This window comes from Rana temporaria, chromosome 2 (genome assembly GCF_905171775.1).
Source record: "Rana temporaria chromosome 2, aRanTem1.1, whole genome shotgun sequence".
Taxonomy (NCBI): domain Eukaryota; kingdom Metazoa; phylum Chordata; class Amphibia; order Anura; family Ranidae; genus Rana; species Rana temporaria.
This window is the reverse complement of record NC_053490.1, coordinates 26,094,380-26,115,521: the sequence shown is the minus strand read 5'-3', so window position 1 is coordinate 26,115,521 and position 21,142 is coordinate 26,094,380. Positions and strand designations below refer to the sequence as shown.

Sequence of the window (21,142 nt, the reverse complement as noted above, 5' to 3'; positions counted from 1 at the left end):
TGCTAAAGTCAAAGAAATTTTTGTTCTTATATTACTTTTATGGACTGTCTCAGTGGTGAACGGGCAAATTAGCATCCATGAATTTCTTTTGATTTTATTTTAATTTACATTTTTTTTTTTTTGAAGATCAAATATGCTTGAAATGTAAACGTGGTGCCTAACTTCAGTGACAGAAAGTTAACAAGGAATAGTTTGCAAAATGTGTGAGAAAGTGAAAATGATTCTAAAATGTGAAGCTTTAAAGCTTTCTATTTTTAAATATAGTTAAATTACTAAGAAATATACTAAGCACAAAGGTTAGATTTGATGGACTTGTGTCTTTTTTCAACCTCACCTCCTATGTAACTACGTAAAATGTGTGAAAAATGAGTCTTCAGCGTAAACTATATTGAGTTTTCCTAACATTCCAAATGTAGTCATAATCCAAAAAAAAAAAAAAAAAACAGTTAGAAAAATATACCGTATATTTTGTTTTTTGAATAAAAAGTTACCAGTAACTTATGTTACATATACGTAATCTTGTTTTTAAAATGAAACACTCTAATTTATACATTAATGTCTTATCTATTTAGATCCAGTTTTAATTAAACATTTTTAAAGATCAATATGCTTGAAATGTAAAAGTGTTGCTTAACTTCAGTGACAGAAAGTTAGCAAGGAATAGTTTGGAAATGTTCTAAAAAAAAGGGAAAAATTATCCTAAAGCATAAAGCTTTAAAGATTTCTATTTGTAAATATAGTTAATTTACTAATAAAACAAGTTAAAAATGAGTCTTCAAAGTAAACTATATTGAGTTTTCCTAGAATTCAAATGTGTGAGAAAGTGAAAATTATTCTAAAACGTGAAGCTTTAAAGCGTTTTATTTTTAAAGTTAAATAACTAATAAAATGTGTGAATAATGAGTATTCAAAGTAAACTATATTGAGTTTTCCTAGAATTAAAAATGTAGTTGTAATCCTAAAAGAAAAAAGGAAATTTGCTTCAAGTAAATCTTTACAACCAAAGACAATATATATTTATATATATATATATATATATATATATATATATATATATATATATATATATATATATATATATATATATATATATATATATATAAGTATATGTGTATATATATAAGTATATGTGTATATATATATATATATATATATATATATATATATATATATATATATATATATATATATATATATATATACATACCGTATATATATATATATATATATATATATATATATATATATATATATATATATATATATATATATATATACATATGTGTATGTATATGTATAACAGAGGTTACTGGTAACGTTAATGCAAAAAAAAAAAACGAAAGAAATATTTTGGTATATGCAATGTATATATATATCTATAGATTAATATCTTTAGATAGATAGATAGATAGATAGATAGATAGATAGATAGATAGATAGATAGATAGATAGATATAGATATATATCTATATATATAAATATATACTAATTTTGCATTAAAGTTACCAGTAACCTCTGTTACATATATGTAACTTTGTTTTTAATATGAAACATTCTAATGTATACATAAATGTAATATCAATTTAGATCCAGTTTAATATTTGGCATTTCTTACTAGTATAAAAAAAATACTTGATTTGTGTTCCAAAAATTGAGTGTGGATCTTACTCAGTCCCTTTGTGTGCTTTAATATAGATAGAGCAATGTAAAAATAGTTTATAACAAAAAAATAAATAAAAGTGTAGTTAGTAATAAGCACATATAGTATGATATGTGAGTATATATATATTTGTGGAACATTAAAAGCCTTCCACTGAAATGACTGAAAATGGAAAAGCTTATAGACAAATCAATAACTATAATTAAAGTAGCTTGTCAGTCATATTAGACATGACTCATTTCCGAGCAAAGAAAACATTTAATAAAAAGCATATTTTGAGTGAAAAGATTTAAAGTGGAAGTAAACCCTCCTATCGTTTTCAACCAAAGAAGCTGCCATCTTGACCTCTGTTCAATCTTCAGCTGCCGTGATGCTGTACATGTGATCAGTTATGACACCAACCATTGGATGGTTTTACAGTTTGGCTGAGAATACATCCAATGTGACAGTTACAATCCCGGCATGTGTCCGAAATGTAACTGTTTTTTTAAACTGTTAAATCTACGGGTTTACTTACATTTTAGATTTGGTTTTGCTGAAAAATTGTCTATTTTCCTACTTAAAGCAGTGTTCCCCCCCCTTTCAAAAATTTAAAGTCAGCAGCTACACATACTGTAGCTGTTGATTTTTAATATTAGGGCACTGTCCTAGAGTCCAGCGATGTCGAAACCCCAGCTAATGTTTCCATTGGCTCTCGGATTCTGTCACCACCAATCATAGTAAGGGAGCCTGGGCTGTAAAGACTTCTGATGTACCTCGTTGCGATGAGATCCAATGGAAGTGGGTACAGGGTACATGTCAAAAACAGGTACCTGCCCCCCCCATCGGCTCTCGGGTGCTGCCACCGCCATTCATAGTAAGGGAGCCTGGGCTGTAAAGCATTCTGATGTACCTCACTGCTGTGAGGTCCAATGGAAGTGGGGACAGTGTACATGTCAAAAACAGGTACCCGCCCTCCCCATCGGCTCTCAGGTGCTGCCACCACCATACATAGTAAGTAAGCCTGGGCAGTAAAGCCTTCTGATGTACCTCTCCGCAGTGAGGTCCGACAAAAGTGAGGACATGGTAGGTGTCAAAGACAGGTACCCCTCCCTCCACATCGGCTTTTGGGTGCTGCCACCGCCATTCATTGTAAGGGTGCCCAGCAGTGAAGCCTTCGGAAGTACCTTGCCACTGTGAGGTCCAACGGAAGTGGGGACAGGGTACCAGGCAAAAACAAGGTGGCAAATGTGAAAGGTGACTAATTTGGCACTAGAGGGGGGGAGGAGACAGATAAGCAGAGCTTCAACTTTTGGGTGGAACTTCGCTTTAATGTCTTAAATTGTTGATTATAATATTTGAATATAATAATCCATGTGTTCTTGGCCGTACAGTTTGATGTTAAAAAAAATAATAATAATTATAAAAGAAAAAATGTACAAGCCTCAAACCTACTAAACAACAAAAATTTGACCTAAATATGGTAGTTAAAAATGGTTTCTCAGAAGTTGATTTGGTCACTGTAGTTCTATCCACATTTACAGACTAGTTTTGTCAGCATGAGTGTGACAAGAATTAGACGCCCCTGTTTTTGCCCCCATGCCTTCTCTCCTTCACAGTCATTCAATGACAAGCGTAAAAAGAACCTCATCTTTTCACGAAAATTCCCATTCTACAAGAACAAGGAGCAGAGCGATCAAGAAACAAGTGACCCTGAACGTAAGTAGAACCTTGGAGATGATGTCACGTGTGGCACAGAAGTAATGGGTGACACGCATGACACGTACCCTCCCTCTCACCCCTTCCACACATCTAGGCATACAGTACTGGTAGGTAGGCAAGGCATTGCTACTGTGACCAGTGCATGAATACATCCTGGATCCACTGGCTATTCTACTTTCAAAGATATTATCTATAAGAATAACCGTTAAATTATCTCTGAAATCTGAATTTGGCCATTTTGTGAACTGATCCAATATTCAACCCATCAATTCACCAAGAACCCATTTAAACACAGGGTGATGTCACCCGCCCTAGTGAATTGATGGGTTGCATGGGTTACACTAGCAAAATGGCTGCCTGCGTTTCTAGATAGCATTTTGTCCAGGAAGCTTATGACCTTGGAAGAAGAAAAAATATATTTTCTTGAATAGTAAATGGATGTTGCTGAATTATTTGGAGACTTAGCTGCAAGTGCAAAACCTTGGCAATTTACATTTGTAATCAAAATTTAATTACATTATTTTAACACTGTTCATTTGTAATATTTAAATGATTACCTGATGAAAATGTAGCATTAATAAATCATCCTTGTCTAAGAGCATAAAAAAATGATATCAAAATATTTAAAATGATCTGGGATGTTTTAATGTAGCTAAAAAAACATTATAATGTTTAGTACATTGTTTAAAGAGAATATTGATGAAGAATGTATTGCCTTAACTACATGCATAGCGAGAATTGTGGTGACAATTTTATATCATTTTTTAATTTTAGCAACATTTTTCATTCTTAAAAAAACAAAAAAAAATGAATTTTAATATGTATAAAAACAAATAAATAAAAAAAATTGTATTTAAATAATTTAACATAAACTCTTTGGATTTTTTTTAGAACATACAGTAAACTAAAAATGCAAATTAGACCCTACTTTCCCCTGATCCTAGCCTGTAATAGGTGAATCTATTATTCAAATTATAGCAAACAATTTTGTATTTTTTTGCCCTCAGATCAAAAAAGTAAGGATGAACCTTAAGCTCTCATATTGCCTTTTCATGGCACATTACAGTAGTATATAAAAAGGTTTTGTGCTTGGTCAAGCTGTCTCTAAATCTTTTGTCTTACGTGCTTGAATTTCAGGGTCATCCTTCTCCAAGGTGATTGCTAATAATGGTGCAATAATTGCATTGCTACTGCCCTGTTTCTGCATTTGTTTGTCCAAAATCCATGCTACTAGGATATTTGAGAAATTTAAAAAAATATGGATCCAGGTTTTTATTCTGCATGGTCTGTCATGGTAGTATCCATTTCAACTCCACTGACTTCTTCCTTCCTCTTCTGCGCCTCCTCTTCCTCTCTCATTGCTCACTCTCTGGGTACTGCTGGGCAGGACATCCCTGGATTAGGTGACGACGGTTATGGAACAAAGGCTCTGAGTAAGTTCCCAGGAATGGTCACTACAACATTTAATTTTTTTTTATATTTTTCTCTTTTCTATCCCAATTTTATATCATTTTTATATATTTTTTTGGAGATTTTGCTGATTTTATTTTATTTTTTTATTCCCTCAAGACTTTCCTCTCCCAGCATGCACCAATGAGAAATTTTATTTGTTGCCCACTAGTGAATGCTAAAACGAAATATGCTTTCTATTTTATTGTTCTGCATGATAACACAATTGAATGCCATATTGTCTAAAAAATAACTTGCTTGTTCTCTAATGTTGCTTTTTATGCTAGTAACAATGCTTTATGTGGTTTATTATCGTATGCCTAAAATATATTTATGGTTTTACTATCTCAAATTTGTTTTCTTTGCTTTTCTTGATCTCTTCAATCTACACTATATTACCAAAAGTATTGGGTTACCTGCCTTTGCACGCATAGTAGATTTAATGGCATCCCAGTCTTAGTTTGTAGGGTTCAATATCGAGTTGGCACACCCTTTACAGCTATAACAGCTTCAACTGGGAAGGCTGCCCACAAGGTTTAGGAGTGTGTTCATGGGAATGTTTGACCATTCTTCCAGAAGCACATTTGTGAGGTCAGGCACTGATAATAGACAAGAAGAACTGTCTCACAGTCGTCGCTCTAATTCATCCCAAAGGTGTTCTATCGGGGTGAGTCAAGTTGCTCCACCCCAAACTCGCTCATCCATGTCTTTTTTTACTTTGCTTTGTGCACTGCTCCAGATCATTTGGTGGAGGGGGAATTATGGTGTTGGATTGTTTTTCAGGGATTGGTCTTGTCCCCTTAAGCCTCGTACACACGACCGAGGAACTTGACGGGCGAAACACATTGTTTTCCTCGTCGAGTTCCTTGTTAGGCTGTCGAGGAACTCGACAAGGCAAGTTTCTCCATTCCCTTTCGAGGAAATAGAGAACTTGCTCTCTTTTTGGCTCGTCGAGTTTCTCGACAGTTTCCTCGATGAAAATATCTCCCAGCAAGTTTCTTGCTGGTTTTTGCAGAGAAACTCGGTCGTGTGTACGAGGCCTTAGTTCCAGTGAAGGGTACTCTTAAGGCGTCAGCATACCAAGACATTTTGGAAAATGTCATGCTCCCAACTTTGGGGGAACAGTTAGGAGGAACTTGACTGGCCTGCACAGAGCCATGACCTCAATCCAATAGAACACCTTTGGGATGAATTAGAGTGCAGACTGCGAGCCAGGCCTTCTCGTCAAACAGCAATGCCTGACTTCACAAATGCGCTTCTGGAAGAATGGTCAAACATTCCCATAGAAACACTCCTAAACCTTGTGGACAGCATTCCCAGAAGAGTTGAAGCTGTTATAGCTACAAAGAGTGGGCCAACTCAATATTAAACCCAACGGACTAAGACTGGAATGCCATTAAAGTTCCTGTGCATGTTAAGGCAATACTTTTGGTAATATAGTGTATCTTTATAGAGATATTGGGGTCTATGTATAAATAATTTGCCATGCAAAAGCATTTGGACAACCGCAATGAATGATCACTGAATGATCGTCAACTACATCTAACAGCCATAATGTGTTTTTTACCTGAAATACCTCAATCATAGGAGATAACTATATTAAAATCAATACAGTGATCATTTGTTGTGCCTGTACAAATACTTAAGATGTCTACATGGTAATTGTTTTATCCATAAAACTCATAGATACAGGAAAACTTACGAAAACTGGCGCATACAGAATCTGGTGCAGCTGTGCATAGTAACCAATCAGCTGTCTAACTTTAGCTTGCTGAATTAAGCTTTGACAATAAAGCCTACAAGATGGTTGGTTACGATGCACCAGATTCTGTGTGCACCAGTTTTCGTAAATCTCCTCCATAGTGTTTTTGTAATTAGTAGTCAATTGATTGCAACATGTCTGTTTCTTATGCATCCTCTGTCCATGCAGGAGCTTAGAATACTTTGGATGCTATGCAAAAGTGCAAGACTCTGAAAGTCAAAATATATTTTGCCTTTGGGCACCCGAACAACATCAACCTCTAGAGAAGCAAGGTAGTGAGTTTTGTTCAGCAGCCACGGAACAAGCATATTAAATGATATCATTGCATATGCATAGATGCAGAACCTCTCTAAGCTCCATGGCCAGAAGGTACATAGGAAACTCCGGGGCTGATTTCTAAACGTATTCACAAGTTTATGTTTGCTTTAAATGCCCAGTCAGTTTTAGGAAAATATAATTTCTTTATAAACTTAGTTGAAGGGCTTGCAGCAATACTGAGGCGACTCCAGTTTTAGTAACTTTTGAGGAACTAAAAAAATAAATTGTTTAAAATGTTTCTTCAACTTGAGTTTGAAGTTTTTTACCCACTTGTTATCCATGATTCACCACTTAAAAGATCTTTTCTATAAAGGAAGGAAAATTTAACAATTTTGGACCTACCGTGTTCTTCCGTCCAATGTTCTAAACAGGCAGCTCCTTCTCTTGTGGGACGCAGGAACTAACACTCAAAGCTGCCTCCTTTTTGCACCAATAGAAAGAGCAGAATTTTCTCAACAAGAAAGGATATATAACTGAAAAGAAATTGAAAAAAGTGGAGCTGCCTAATTTTTGCCGTAAACCCTTCAATTGTGCACTGAACTCAGGCTAAATTTAAAATGACACCTTTAGAAAGTCAGCCATATTCAGTTTAAAAAACAAAGATAGGTTTCATAACTCCAAATTTCTACGTAGTTGCAATTATATGCTAGAATTGAAAAATGGACAATAAAATGCCCATTTACCATTGACTTAAAGTGGGCAATCCAGTGTATTTTTTTTATACAGCCACTTCATGTCTGTTAACAGGTAAAATTATCTGTAAGTTAATTATAATATTTCTGCACCTTTAATGTAAGAATGAACATCAAATATAAAGTGATGTATCCAGTGGACAGAAACATGATAGCAAGATTTTCTTCAGTAAAATGCTAAATTATATTATAATTATATAATATGTTATTATATTATAATTTCTCTTACATATGGTGTAACATATTAGAAAACAAATCTTGTCTGTAAAGGTCCTCATTTATCAGGATCAGGGTACAGTGAGTATCAGTTAGTCAATTTCAAGTGCACTTGTACTGTACTGTTGAAGACGTTTCACCGCATACTCCTTGGCTCCTTATTGGTTCAGGTATGTGGCAGATACATGGATCAATATAAAAATACATCTCATGTACACGCTTTTAGTGAACACATAAACTCTGTGGATAAGGTTTACATTGGAAGACACAGAATAATAAATGACCCTTATTTGGACTGGGTGTTACATGACAAGGTGGAGGTGACTTGGACACTGAAGTCTATAGAACAAGGGTCTGCTTTTGACTCCCATCTGTTCCCACTTTTAAGACAATGAACACAGGTATCTGATGAGCTCCCTTAAGCCTCGTACACACGATCAGTCCATCCGATGAGAACGGTCTGAAGGACCGTTGTCATCGGTTAACCGATGAAGCTGACTGATGGTCCGTCGCGCCCACACACCATCGGTTGAATAACCGATCGTGTCAGAACGCGGTGACGTAAAACACAACGACGTGCTGAAAAAAATGAAGTTCAATGCTTCCAAGCATGCGTCGACTTGATTCTGAGCATGCATGGATTTTTAACTGATGGTTGTGCCTACTAACGATCGGTTTTGACCTATCGGTTAGGAATGCATCGGTTAAATTTAAAGCCCGTTGTCCTCTGGTTAACCTATCGTGTGTACGAGGCCTTAAAGTTTGTGGTTACCCAAACTGGACTTTCTTTAAAACAACCACATGACTAATGAAATACTTGACTGACACCCTCTACGATAGTTTTTTCTATATCTCCTCCTCACATTAGGCTGGGCTTACAAGATCGTCAGATGTTAGACTAGGCTTGCATAATGTTATGTTTCGTGTACTCGCCTGCTTAACCTCTGTGTGGTAGCAACATGTATGGAACACCGATACTTTTATGTCTCAGGTATTATCTATTCATGTCCATTTGTATGTTATGTTACGATTATGCGCCTGCATATGCTGTACACTGCCTTTACTCTTCTCAATAAAGCACCACGTTGTTTGTAAAAAAAAAAAAAACAACAACATGACCAAGCAAAAACACAAGACCACCTGAGAGTAGAAATTGAACACATCAAGTAACATAATCATCACGTAGGTACAGGAGTATCAAAAATAACTGTTAACAAACATTGGGGGTTATTTACGAAAGGCAAATTCTCATTTGCATTACAAGTGCAAACTACAAGTGCAAAGTGCACTGAAAGTGCACTTGGAAGTGCAGTTGCTGTAAATCTGAGGGGATGATCTGAAATGAGGGGAAGCTCTGCTGATTTTATCATCCAATCATCTGCAAGCTAAAAAAAAACAAGGGAAAAGGTGCCCATGTCAATACATGTATCCTTGTGTATAGCTTATAGTATGGCACCTTCAGTACTTCCTCATTGGCAATTAGGCCCTCAATGAGAAAGTTCTCCACAAACTTCAAACTGTATGAAGCATAGCTTATAATTGCCTAGTGAGGGAGCCACCAGCTTCATGAGTAAGAGCTCCAAGCCATGCACCGGCCAAATAGAATGATACTTAGCCGTCCATGTAGGTCTTGAGAAGTCCAGATAGTTCCCAAAGGAAGTAGTGGTCTACAGGTTTGTATCCAAAGGAACCATGGTCTCCTCTATAAAAGGGATGAGATTTGGAGAGAGGCACCCCAAATGCTGATATTTTTGGGGGAAAAAGGGGAGCTGGAAACCTGACCGGTTTTACTGGTCACGCTGGCTGGTTTAGAGGCAAGTTGGTTACTGATACATAGTGGGTTATTTACGAAAGGCAAATCCACTTTGCACTTTGAATTGCACTTGGAAGTGCAGTCACTGAAAATCTGAGGGGTAGATCTAAAATGAGGGGAAGCTCTGCTGATTTTATCATCCAATGATGTGCAAGCTAAAATGTTTATTTTTATTTTCCTTGCATGTCCCCCCTCGGATCTACAGTGACTGCACTTTCAGTGCAATTTCAAGTGCACTTTGCACTTGTAGTTTGCACTTGTAGTGCAAAGTGGATTTGCCTTTTCGTAAATAACCCCCATTGCATCTCTGTGTTTATAAGCTCAGCAACACCCTGAGACAGAAAAACTTGTAAAGCTAAAGGACACAAACACAAGTAAGGTGTATGCATTCCAGTGTAGCGAGGAATCTTCCTACAGTACACCTTAAGAGGAGAGGTAGAGTTTTGGGCAATAAATACTGCTTAAAGTTATTGTATCAGCTATAGGGTCAGGAGTCTCATGGTTCCCAACTACACCCCTACTCTCCAAGGGGAATATCTTCCTGACACTTATTAGAAGTGAGGAGTTCTGCGGAGGACTGAGGAAGCCACTAGGATATGTGGTAAAAATGTCTTTCACATTACAGAACAAGGATAGCCTTGCTCTTAGGTACCATCACTCCCAGTATGTTTGCAGCTATTTAAATGACAGGAATCACATGAATGCTCTGTAGTGTTTATTGGCTTCCAACGTCAACCTTCCAAGTGTAAATTTTGCTATCAGCCAAAAGTGTCTGGAAAATAGAGAGCATAGAAATTCTAAAGCTGGGGGTCACCTAGATGAGAGTCACCAGAACAATAAAGAAGCCAAGGTTTTTTTTTTTATAATTGAAGCAACTTGTATTCCTCCCCTTGGAATCAGAAAAGTATATCTCTGGATATATATACTTGCATTTTGATGTTGTTCTAATGTTCAATTTAAGTACATATTGAAAAACTCAGTTATCTTTAGATGTGAACTAAAAAGATGTTCCACTGGCCACTTAGTGGTCCAGTATATCCCCAATCAGTGTGGTTATGCTAGACATCCCTAAAGCCTCGTACACACGACCGAGAAACTTGACGGGCGAAACACATCGTTTTCCTCATCGAGTTCCTTGTTGGGCTTTCGAGGAACTCGACAAGCCAATTTTCTCCATTCCCACCAAGGAAATAGAGAACATGCTCTCTTTTTGGCTCGTCGAGGAAACTGTCGAGAAACTCGACGAGCCAAAAAGAGAGCATGTTCTCTATTTCCTTGACGGGAATGGAGAAAATTGGCTTGTCGAGTTCCTCGAAAGTACACACGACCGGTTTCCTCGGCAAAAAAATATCTCCCAGCAAGTTTCTTGCTGGTTTTTGCTGAGAAACTCGGGTCGTGTGTACCAGGCTTAAGTCTGGTAAGTAACCCTCTATAAATACAGTAAATAACCAGATAATATCCAGATAGAAATAACAAGAAGAAGAAGAAGAGTCAGGAGGCCAACTCAGGGTATGTTGGTTCCATTCGATACTGATACGATCTAGGCTTGACTAGTTTTGCGCACCCAATGTGCTTCTTCTGGAGCTAGTCATATCTAATGGATAAGGATGCAAAAAAAGGAAGCATAAATTATATGCTAGCTCACATTTATTGGTATATACATTTGTATACGTCCTATTATACTGTATGTTGTCTTATTGTTTCAATTAAATTATACAAAATATTTTTTTAATTATGCCTAAAAAGTCCATTCTTTCTTCATTTTTGTTTTTCTTCTTTGCCAATTAATAGGAGGTGGCACAGTGTATTAATTAAAGTGGTGTCCACAGTACCACCCTGTGAAGACTCCTTACCCCCTTATTTCCGTTGCCTTTCGTATACTGTATACTATATCAGAAAACAAATCAGTATATCAGAAAATATAAGGATTTATTTTTTTCTTTTAAGCTTGGTCCTATACTAGTTCAACTACTGCCATTTAGTTGAAACGAGAGGCTTGGGAGTGAGGCCAAGCACAAATGTAACTGCGTACAGTATATCTCTGGTCTCAAAACAAATCAGTATATCAGAAACAATTTTTTTTCTTCTGAGCTCAGTCCTATACTAGTTCAACTACTGTCATTCAGTTGAAATGAGAGGCTTGGGAAAGAGGCCAAGCACAAATGTAACTGCTTAGAGTATATTTCTGGTCTCCAATTGCCTGGGTGGCTTGCAGGCGGCTTTTGGGAAGATATAATGGATAACTGATAAGTGGGATCTAGTGATATATGACCCCCAGGCCTCGTACACACATCCGAGAATCTAATTTTCCCTGACGAGATTCTTGGCAAGAAACTCTTGCTGCCGGAGTGTTCTGACTTTCATTTCAAAAGAACCGCGCTTCTCTTGAAAGGAAAGAACGTGGTGACGTCATCGCGTATGACGAGCATGTGCTCGTCACATTCCATGCCGTCGCCGCCATCTTGCTTCACCCTACCTATGCCGTGGAAGCTACCACGCATGCGTCAAAGTCATTTCGAGCATGCGCGGGTTTCCATGGCGACAGGCAAGTATACACACTCTCGGGTTTCTCGTCGGGAGAATCTCGACGAGATAAAAGAGAGCAGGTTCTTACAAGATGCAGGTAAAAACGTTACATATAAAAACAGATGCTGGCCGGCAACAAGCGGAGCTCTTCCTCCTCGGCGTGGTGACGTCACTCCGCTTTTTACCTGCATCTTGTAAGTACCACTTACACTTTTTAAATAAACAAGTTATAGGGAATTATGCCATGGTGCACCTTCTTTCTATTTATGTCCATCTGGTGGAGTCTGTGAATGCGAAGGAAGCCAGCTCTGGGAACTTCTAGTCTGGGTGTCCATTACAGCTTTCAAAGGGCGCGGCTGGGCTATAGTCGATTGCTAATCGAGCTTGCCCTTTTGGTAAGCGGCTTTGATACTCGGTGGTGGGTTTTCACTTCAGTGTGAAATATCTGTGAAGTCACAGTGGTGTGTAGTTTTTGGAGCATAACTTTCAAGATCAAATATTTATGTGTATATTGAATGGTGCACATTTGGACTATATATACATAGTACAACAACATTTTTTGGTTTCAGTGGACTTTAATGTTTTTGGTTCAGTGGTGCAGCTTTAACCCCCTTTTGTATCAGAGTAAAGGGGGCTGAATACAAAAGCATGCCACACTTCGCAGATATTTATTTGTAAAAAAAAAAAAAAATTGAAAACCATTTATCATTTTCCTTCCACTTCACAATTATGTCCCACTTTGTGTTGGTCTATCACAAAAATCCCAATAAAATACATTTACGTTTTTGGGTGTAACATGACAAAATGTGGACAATTTCCTGGGGTATGAATACTTTTTCAAGGCACTGTAGGTAAGTATAAATCAAGAAAAAACGCCAAACCCAAAGTTCTCTTTTAAGGCAGCTCTAAGGGAAAAAGGGGGTCCCATCTGGTACTAGTGGGGTGCACCTAATAAAGTGGCTGGTGAGTATATGTATATATATGTTAGAGAGAGATAGAGACTCAGATAGCCGGATTCAGAAAGACTTACGACGGCGTATCAGTAGATACCCCGTCGTAAGTCCGAATGTGCACTGTCGTATATTTAAGCGTATTCTGGAAACCAGATACGCTTAAATTTGGCCAAGATACGACCAACGTAAGTCTCCTACGCCGTTGTATCTTATGTGCATATTATTAAGCAGGCCGCTAGGGGCGTGTACGTGGATTTACACGTTGAATATGTAAATTAGCAAGATACGCCGATTCAGGAACGTACGTACGCCCGTCGCAGTAAGATACACCGTTTACGTAAGACATACGCCGGCCTAAAGATAAAGCACCAAAAAGATGGCGCAGCCCATGCAAGGTATGGGCGACAGAACAGCCGTCGTATTTTACATCGTTTGCGTAAGCGTACGTAAATGGGGCTGGGAGTAGGTTACGTTCACGTCGAAAGCATTGAGCCGACGTCGTTACGTAGGGAGTATTTGTGACGTGATTATGAGCATGCGCGCGCATTTACATGGGGTCACGGCTAATTTAAATGTAGCCCGCCCACTACATGCCTACTTTGAATTAGGCGGGGTTACGCCGGCCCATTTGCGCTACGCCGACGTAACTTACGGAGCAAGTGCTTTGTGAATACTGTACTTGCCTCACTATGTTACGTCGGCGTAGTGCAAATGGGATGCGTTACGCCGGCTTAAACATACGCCGCTCTACCTGAATCTGGCTATAAATCTTTAAAGCTAGCTTCACAAACATTATTACATGGGGAACAGGGATAAAACCTAGAAAACAGAAAAGATTGGTGACAGGGTTTTCTTTATTTTTATCTAAAAAGTCTCTTTAATGGCAGGTAAAGTAGACCGTTTTCATCCACAATATGAAGGAACAATTGCAATACATTCTTCTTTAATGAGAACTGCAGGACTGTCAGGAGTAGTCCTGAGCGGTTCCACACAACTGATGGGCAGTTAACTTCGCATCTAGATAAACACAATACCAATTATTTTATTTTGTTATGGGCAGAAATCAATATATTTTTTCCTAAAGAAAAACAATTCAAGCAGAAAGCTAAACCTTTTCAATTTTCATCTCCCATGACTGATGCCATTTTAATTAAACCCGGGATGAAGTAGATAAATGGAATCAATTTGCCGTAAATTTCTCTGCATGGGACATTATCGGTAGAGAGATTTCTTGTTGCAAAAACAAAAAAACATTTCGCATGAAGCTGTCTTAGAAGCTAGCAGTCCTAAGATAGCCCTGTAGTCCAAACAGTGGACACTTGTATTAAAATGGCCTTTAGTTCTCTCTTGTCTTCCTTCAAAAGTCAAAAAAATTTTTTTAGTTTAGTCGTAAATTTGTCTTCCTCTGCAGTTTTCACACGCAAGCTGAAATCAGGCTTTCATTGGGAGTTCATGATCTGTAAGCTTGTGGGCTTGCTTACATGATTAAGTGCTCATTTACACTTGCTTTGGCTTCAACACACATTAACGGCTTCGGACAGGCTTTGTTAAAGCTCTGTGAACACTAGTCAAAGCCCCTGTCACAAATAAAATGGTTAGCTTACAGGAAAAATGGTTAGCTTACAGTCCTGTTTACATTTGCTTTTGCTTTGCTTAAAAAATTATACTCCATGTAGCTTTAGTGTTGCTTCAAAGCGTCTTCAAAGCCTCCAAAGAAGTCTATGGTAAAGCCTGCTTGAAGCACCACTGAAGCCCCACAAAGCCTCGCCAAAGGTTCATCGAAGCCCTATCAAAGCCTCATGCAAAAGCAAGGTGTAAGCAGGACTGTAGGCTAAACATTTTATTTAGTCAGGCCTCGTACACACGACCGGTTTTCTCGGCAAGAACCATCAAGAAAACTGCTGGCAGAGCTTTCTTGCCGAGAAAACCGTTCGTGTGTATGAAGCTTTCAGGTTTCTCGTCTGGAAATCTGGCCAGAATCTCGACGAGAAAAATAGAGAACCTGCGCTCTATTTTCTTATCGAGATTCTTGTCGGCCTGTTTCCCGACGCGAAACCCGAGAGTGTGTATACTTACCTGTCGCCGTGGAAAACCCGCGCATGCTCGAAATGACTTTGACGCATGCACGGTAGCTTCCACTGCATAGGTAGGGTGAAGCAAGATGTCTCGTTCACAGCGCGGGACTTTCAAGGGGTCAGGTAAGTAATCGGGGGGGCTGGGGGGCCACTAATAATCGGATGTTTTTTCACCTTAATGCATAGAATACATTAAGGTGAAAAAACATTTACCTTTAAGACCCCTTTAATTAAAGGGATTGAACATAAATATCAAGCACACATTTTAGGAACTGCAACCAATTTTAAACATGGTCCCCCCACAATTTCAGTGGCTCAAATGCAATTGGACAAATGAATATAATCATAAATAAAATGTTAATTTTTAATATTTTCTTGAGAATCCTTTACTGGCAATGAGTGCCTGAAGTCTGGAACCCATGGACATTACCAAAGACTGGGTTTCCTCCTTTCTGATGCTTTGCCAGGCTCTAACTGCAGCTGTGTTCAGTTGTTTTTTGTTTGTGGGTCTTTCTGCCTTTAGTTTTGCCTCCAGCAAGTGAAATGCATGCTCAATTGGGTTGAGATCAGGTGATTGCAGGCCATTGCAGAATATTCCACTTCCTTTCCTTCAAAATCTTCTGGGTTGCTTTTGCAGTGTGTTTTGGATCATTGTTCATCTGTACTGTGAAGTGCCATCCAATCAACTTTGCTGCATTTGGCTGAATCTGGGCTGACAGTATGGGCCAGATTCAGAGAGAACTTACGCCGACACCAGATACGCCTGAAATTCTGTCTCCAACGTAAGTCTCCTACGCCGTCGTATCTTGGGTGCATATTTACGCTGGCCGCTAGGGGCGCTTCCATTGATTTACGCGTCGAATATGTAAATGACCTAGATACGCCGATTCACAAACCTACTTGCGCCCGTCGCAGTAAGCTACACCGTTTACGTAAGGCGTACGTCCGGCGTAAAGTTATCCCTCATAAAGCAGGGGTAAGTCATGTTAGGGTATGGACGTTGGAACAGCCGTCGGATTTTACATCGTTTGCGTAAGTCGTACGTGAATGGGGCTGGGCGTAGGTTACGTTCACGTCGAAAGCATTGAGCCGACGTATCTTAGGGAGTATATGCAAAGTGATTCTGAGCATGCCCGCGCATGCGCTGTTTGTTCGGGAATTCATTTGCATGGGGTCACGGCTAATTTTAATACAACACGCCCACTACCTTCCTAATTTGAATTAGGCGGGCTTACGCCGGCCCGTTTACGCTACGCCGACGTAACTTAGGGAGCAAGTGCTTTGTGAATACTGCTCTTGCCTCTCTATGTTACGTCGGCGTAGCGCATGTGAGATGCGCTACGCCCGCACAAAAATACGCCGCTGTCTCTGAATCTGGCCCACAATCTCTAAACACTGCAGAATTCCACCGGCTGCTTCTGTCTTATCATCAATAAACACCAATGACCCATTGCCACTGGAAGCCACGCATGCCCATGCCATCACATTGCAAGCTCCACCATGTTTTACAGATGACGTGTGCTTTGGATCATGAGCTGTTCCAAGCCTTCGCCACACTTTTTTCTTCCCGTCATTCTGGTACAGATTAATCTTAGTTTTGTTTGTCCAAAGAATGCTTTTCCAGAACTGTTCTGGCTTTTTTAGATGTTTTTTTGGCAAAGTCTAATCTGGCGTTTCTATTCTTCAGGCTTATGAATGGTTTGCACCTTGTAGTGAACCCTCTGTATTTGCTCTCGTGAAGTCTTCTCTTGATTGTAGACTTTGACAATTGTACGCCCACCTCCTGGAGAGTGTTCTTCATGTGTCTGGATGTTGTGAATGGGTTTTTCTTTACCATGGAGAGGATCCTGCGATCATCCACCACTGTTGTCTTCTGTGGACGTCCAGGCCTTTTTATGTTGCTGAGCTCATCAGTGCGTTCTTCTTTCCTCAGAATGTACCAAACATTGATTTGGCCACTTCTAATGTTGCTGCAATCTCTCTGATGGATTTTTTTTTAGTTTTTGAAGCCTTACAATGACCTGTTTCACTTGCATGGACAGCTCCTTTGAACGCATGATGTAGGTTCACAGCAGTAGATTCCAAATGCAAATACCACACTTAGAACCAACTCCAGACCTGTTACCTGCTTAATTGATTAAGAAATAAGGAAGAAGTAGCCCACACCTGCCCATGAAACAGCTTTTGATTCAATTGTGCAAATACTTTTGGTCCCTTGAAAAAGGGGGGGTATGGCTATTCTTAAGAGCTGTAATTCCAAAACCCTCTCTCCGATTTGAATGTACATACCCTCAAATTAAACCCGAGAGTGTGCACTTTCAGCCCATATTATATAACTATAGCTTACCATATATACTTGAGTATCAGCCAAGTTTTTCAGCACATTTTTTTGTGCTAAAAATGCCCCCCTTGTCTCACTGTCCATCTGCAGCCTCATGCGTCTGATCTCCCGGCGCTGTAACATGCAGTCAGTCTAGTCAATGGCAGTGTAACAAATGCCCCGCCTCTGCCTCCTCCTCGTCCTTGCCTGTGATAGGTGGGACACTGACTCGCTGCTTGGAAGAACTGAATCAGTGTTCCGTCACGGACGAGGGACGATGAGGAGGCAGAGGCGGGGCCTTCTTACACTGGTCACCGACTAGACTGAGTGCATGTCACAGCGCTGGAAATCAATTTACATTAGGCGACAGGGAGATGGACACAGTAAGGGAGACATGCAGATGGGCACAGTGAGGCGGCAGGCAGATGGGCACAGTGAGGTGGCATGCATATGGGTACAGTGAGGCAGCATGCAAATGGGCACAGTGAGGAGAAGTGCATATGGGCACAGTAAGGAGGCATGCATATGGTCACAGTGAGGAGGCATGCAGATGGGCACAGTGAGGAGGCATGCAGATGGGCACAGTGAAGCTGCAAATGTGCATTGTTGACACTCTTTTCCACTTACAGTAGCTGCTGCATTTCTCACCCTAGGCTTATACTCAAGTCAATACGTTTTCCTTTTTGTAGTAAAATTAGGTGCCTCGGCTTATATTCGGGTCGGCTTATACTCGAGTATATACGGTAAATATGTTTTGGTAAATACCTGAAAAAAAAAATACATATGGACCTAACTACGTATTGTGGTCTTGAAATGGTTTTAAATCATCTTAGTAGTTTTATGTTTAAGCTTTGCCTCCTGCTCTTTAAGTAATACCCAAGTCAGCTCTATCATTGACTACTGCTGCCTGCTCGCTTGCCTCTATTACTGTGCAACTACTACATTTACTTTAGGCTGGATTCATTGTCGAAGTACACTTTGCATCACAGTGTGAGCCAGCTGTCGGGGAATAGAGAGCTGTGTAACTGGAATGTGACAGATAGTGGTGAGATATGCTGATCAAAGCAACCCTGTCATGTCATGCTTAAGCTTTGCCTTCTGCTTTAGAAGCTCTATCCAGGTCGGCTCTAGCATTGACTGCGGTATCCTACTCGCATGCTTCTATCACTGTGCAATCACTACATTTACTTCAGTCGGAAGGAATGTCATTCTTTATACTTGCCTTTACAAGCTAACATACAAGCCACTATTATCATATTTAGGGTTGTCCCGATACAACTTTTTTAAGACCGAGTATAAGTACCGATACTTTTTTTCAAGTACTCGTCGATACTGATTACCGATACTTTTTGTTAACCACTTAAGCCACGGACCAATATGCTGCTAAATGCCCAAAGGCGTTTTTACAATTCGGCACTGCGTCGCTTTAACAGACAATTGCGCGCTCGTGCGACGTGGCTCCCAAACAAAATTGGCGTCCTTTTTTCCCCACAAATAGAGCTTTCTTTTGGTGGTATTTGATCACCTCTGCGGTTTTTATTTTTTGCGCTATAAACAAAAATAGAGCGACAATTTTGAAAAAAATGCAATATTTTTTACTTTTTGCTATAATAAATATCCCCCAAGAACATATATAAAAAAAATCATTTTCCTCAGTTTAGGCCAATACTTATTCTTCTACCTATTTTTGGTAAAAAAAAATCGCAATAAGCGTTTATTGGTTGGTTTGCGCAAAATGTATAGCGTTTACAAAATAGGGGATAGTTTTATTGCATTTTTATGAATTTTTTTTTTTTACTACTATTGGCGGCGATCAGCGATTTTTTTCGTAACTGCGACATTATGGCGGACACTTCGGACAATTTTGACACATTTTTGGGACCATTGTCATTTTCACAGCAAAAAATGCATTTAAATTGCATTGTTTATTGTGAAAATGACAGTTGCAGTTTGGGAGTTAACCACAGGGGGCGCTGTAGGAGTTAGGGTTCACCTAGTGTGTGTTTACAACTGTAGGGGGGTGTGGCTGTAGGACTGACGTCATCGATCGAGTCTCCCTATAAAAGGGATCACTCGATCGATGCGCCGCCACAGTGAAGCACGGGGAAGCTGTGTTTACATACAGCTCTCCCCGTTCTTCAACTCCGGGGAAGCGATCGCGACGTCCCGGATCGCTCCCCGCGGGAATCCGACCGCCGCATGTAGCGGGGGGGGGGGTCCTGATCGGACCCCCGACCCGCGGAAAGGCAAGGACGTACCTGTACGCCCATTTGCCTGTATGTGCCATTCTGTGGATGTACATATACATGCGGCGGTCGGGAAGTGGTTAATGTCATGTGTCAGTATTTTTTTTTATTTTACAATTAAAAATGTTTGTTGTTTTTTTACAATGCTTTCTTGGGGGGGAGTGGATGGTGTCAATGTGTTTTTTGTTAATTTGTATTATTTTTTACAATGAATTATTTTTATTATTTATTGCAATATTTTTTTTTAGCCCTGTTGGGGGTCTTTAGTGAGATGTCAGGGGTCTTAACATACCTCTGACATCTCCCCTTTGAGACAGAGAATGGGACTAAGGACACAGATTCCCAATTCCCTTTCTCAGCTGCACTGAAAATGAATGGACAGGAGACAGAGGCTCCTATCCATTCATAAACTGAAGCATCATAAACACAGGTTACGATGTTTCAGTTATATGAATGAACAGAGTCAGTGTTCATTCAGAAAAGGTGGGAGCCGGGTTTAGCAGCTCCTACCGCCACTCTCCATCCTGACAGAGGGGGCTGAGGAGGATATGGAGGGGGACACTCACCGGTCACTTTATTAGGTACACCTTGGTACACACTCCTGTGTGCTAAGAACAGGAAACGGAGGTTACAATTCGCACAGGCTCACCAATATTGGACAATGGAAGATTGGAAAAGAATTGCCTGGTCTGATCAGTCTTGATTTCAGCTGCGACATTCAGATGGTTGTGTCAGAATTTGGTGTAAACAACATAAAAGCATGGATCCATCCTGCCTTGTATCAACAGTTCAGGATGGTGGTGGTGGTGTAATGATGTGTGGGATATTTTCTCTGTACACTTTGGGCCCCTTAGTACCAATTGACCATCGCTTATACGCCACGGCCTACCTGAGTATTGTTGCTGACCATGTCCATCCCTTTATGACGACACTGTACCCAGTGGTGTATTTAGGTTTTGTGTTGCCCAAGGCACGACTATACTTGTGCATCCTCTAATTTAAATATGACCCATCCCTTCCTGTCAAGACCACACCCATTTCTGTTTAAGACCTACCCAGTCATCTGTAAACCACACCCCTTCCTCTGTAGGCTCCACCTCTTCCTTTCTGTACATTAAAAGTGGGTACCAAGTGCCTACTTGTAAGCTTCTTGAGGGCAGGGACTGATGTGAATGTACAATGCAGACCTCAAAATTTCAAGTCAGGAGCCACTAGCCAGGCTTTGAGTTACTCACCACCACTTGCCCCACCCAACACCTACCCTACCCCGCGCTTAAACACACTCTTGTATATAATCTCATGAGATGACACTGTAAGGCCCCTTTCACATGGGGTTGATTAGTTTTGATGGGCTTATTACCCCACACGGAGCATGCAAATCTATTTATGGCCATATGTGATATCCCTTTAG

The 21,142-nt window shown here is 39.7% G+C and overlaps 1 protein-coding gene across 5 annotated transcripts in view; it reads left to right on the top strand.

The window, feature by feature from the left end:
* Positions 1–21,142, top strand: part of DLG2 (discs large MAGUK scaffold protein 2) — a 2,211,856-nt gene that overhangs the window by 2,130,507 nt on the left and 60,207 nt on the right. For 3 of the 5 annotated variants that reach the window (XM_040339977.1, XM_040339980.1, XM_040339981.1), the window contains one exon: positions 4,749–4,794. In XM_040339977.1, the coding sequence (XP_040195911.1) occupies positions 4,749–4,794 (46 nt within the window). Of the gene's footprint in view, positions 1–3,258; positions 3,359–4,748; positions 4,795–21,142 lie in introns of all 5 variants that reach the window. The other 2 variants (XM_040339976.1, XM_040339979.1) reach the window with 1 other exon arrangement.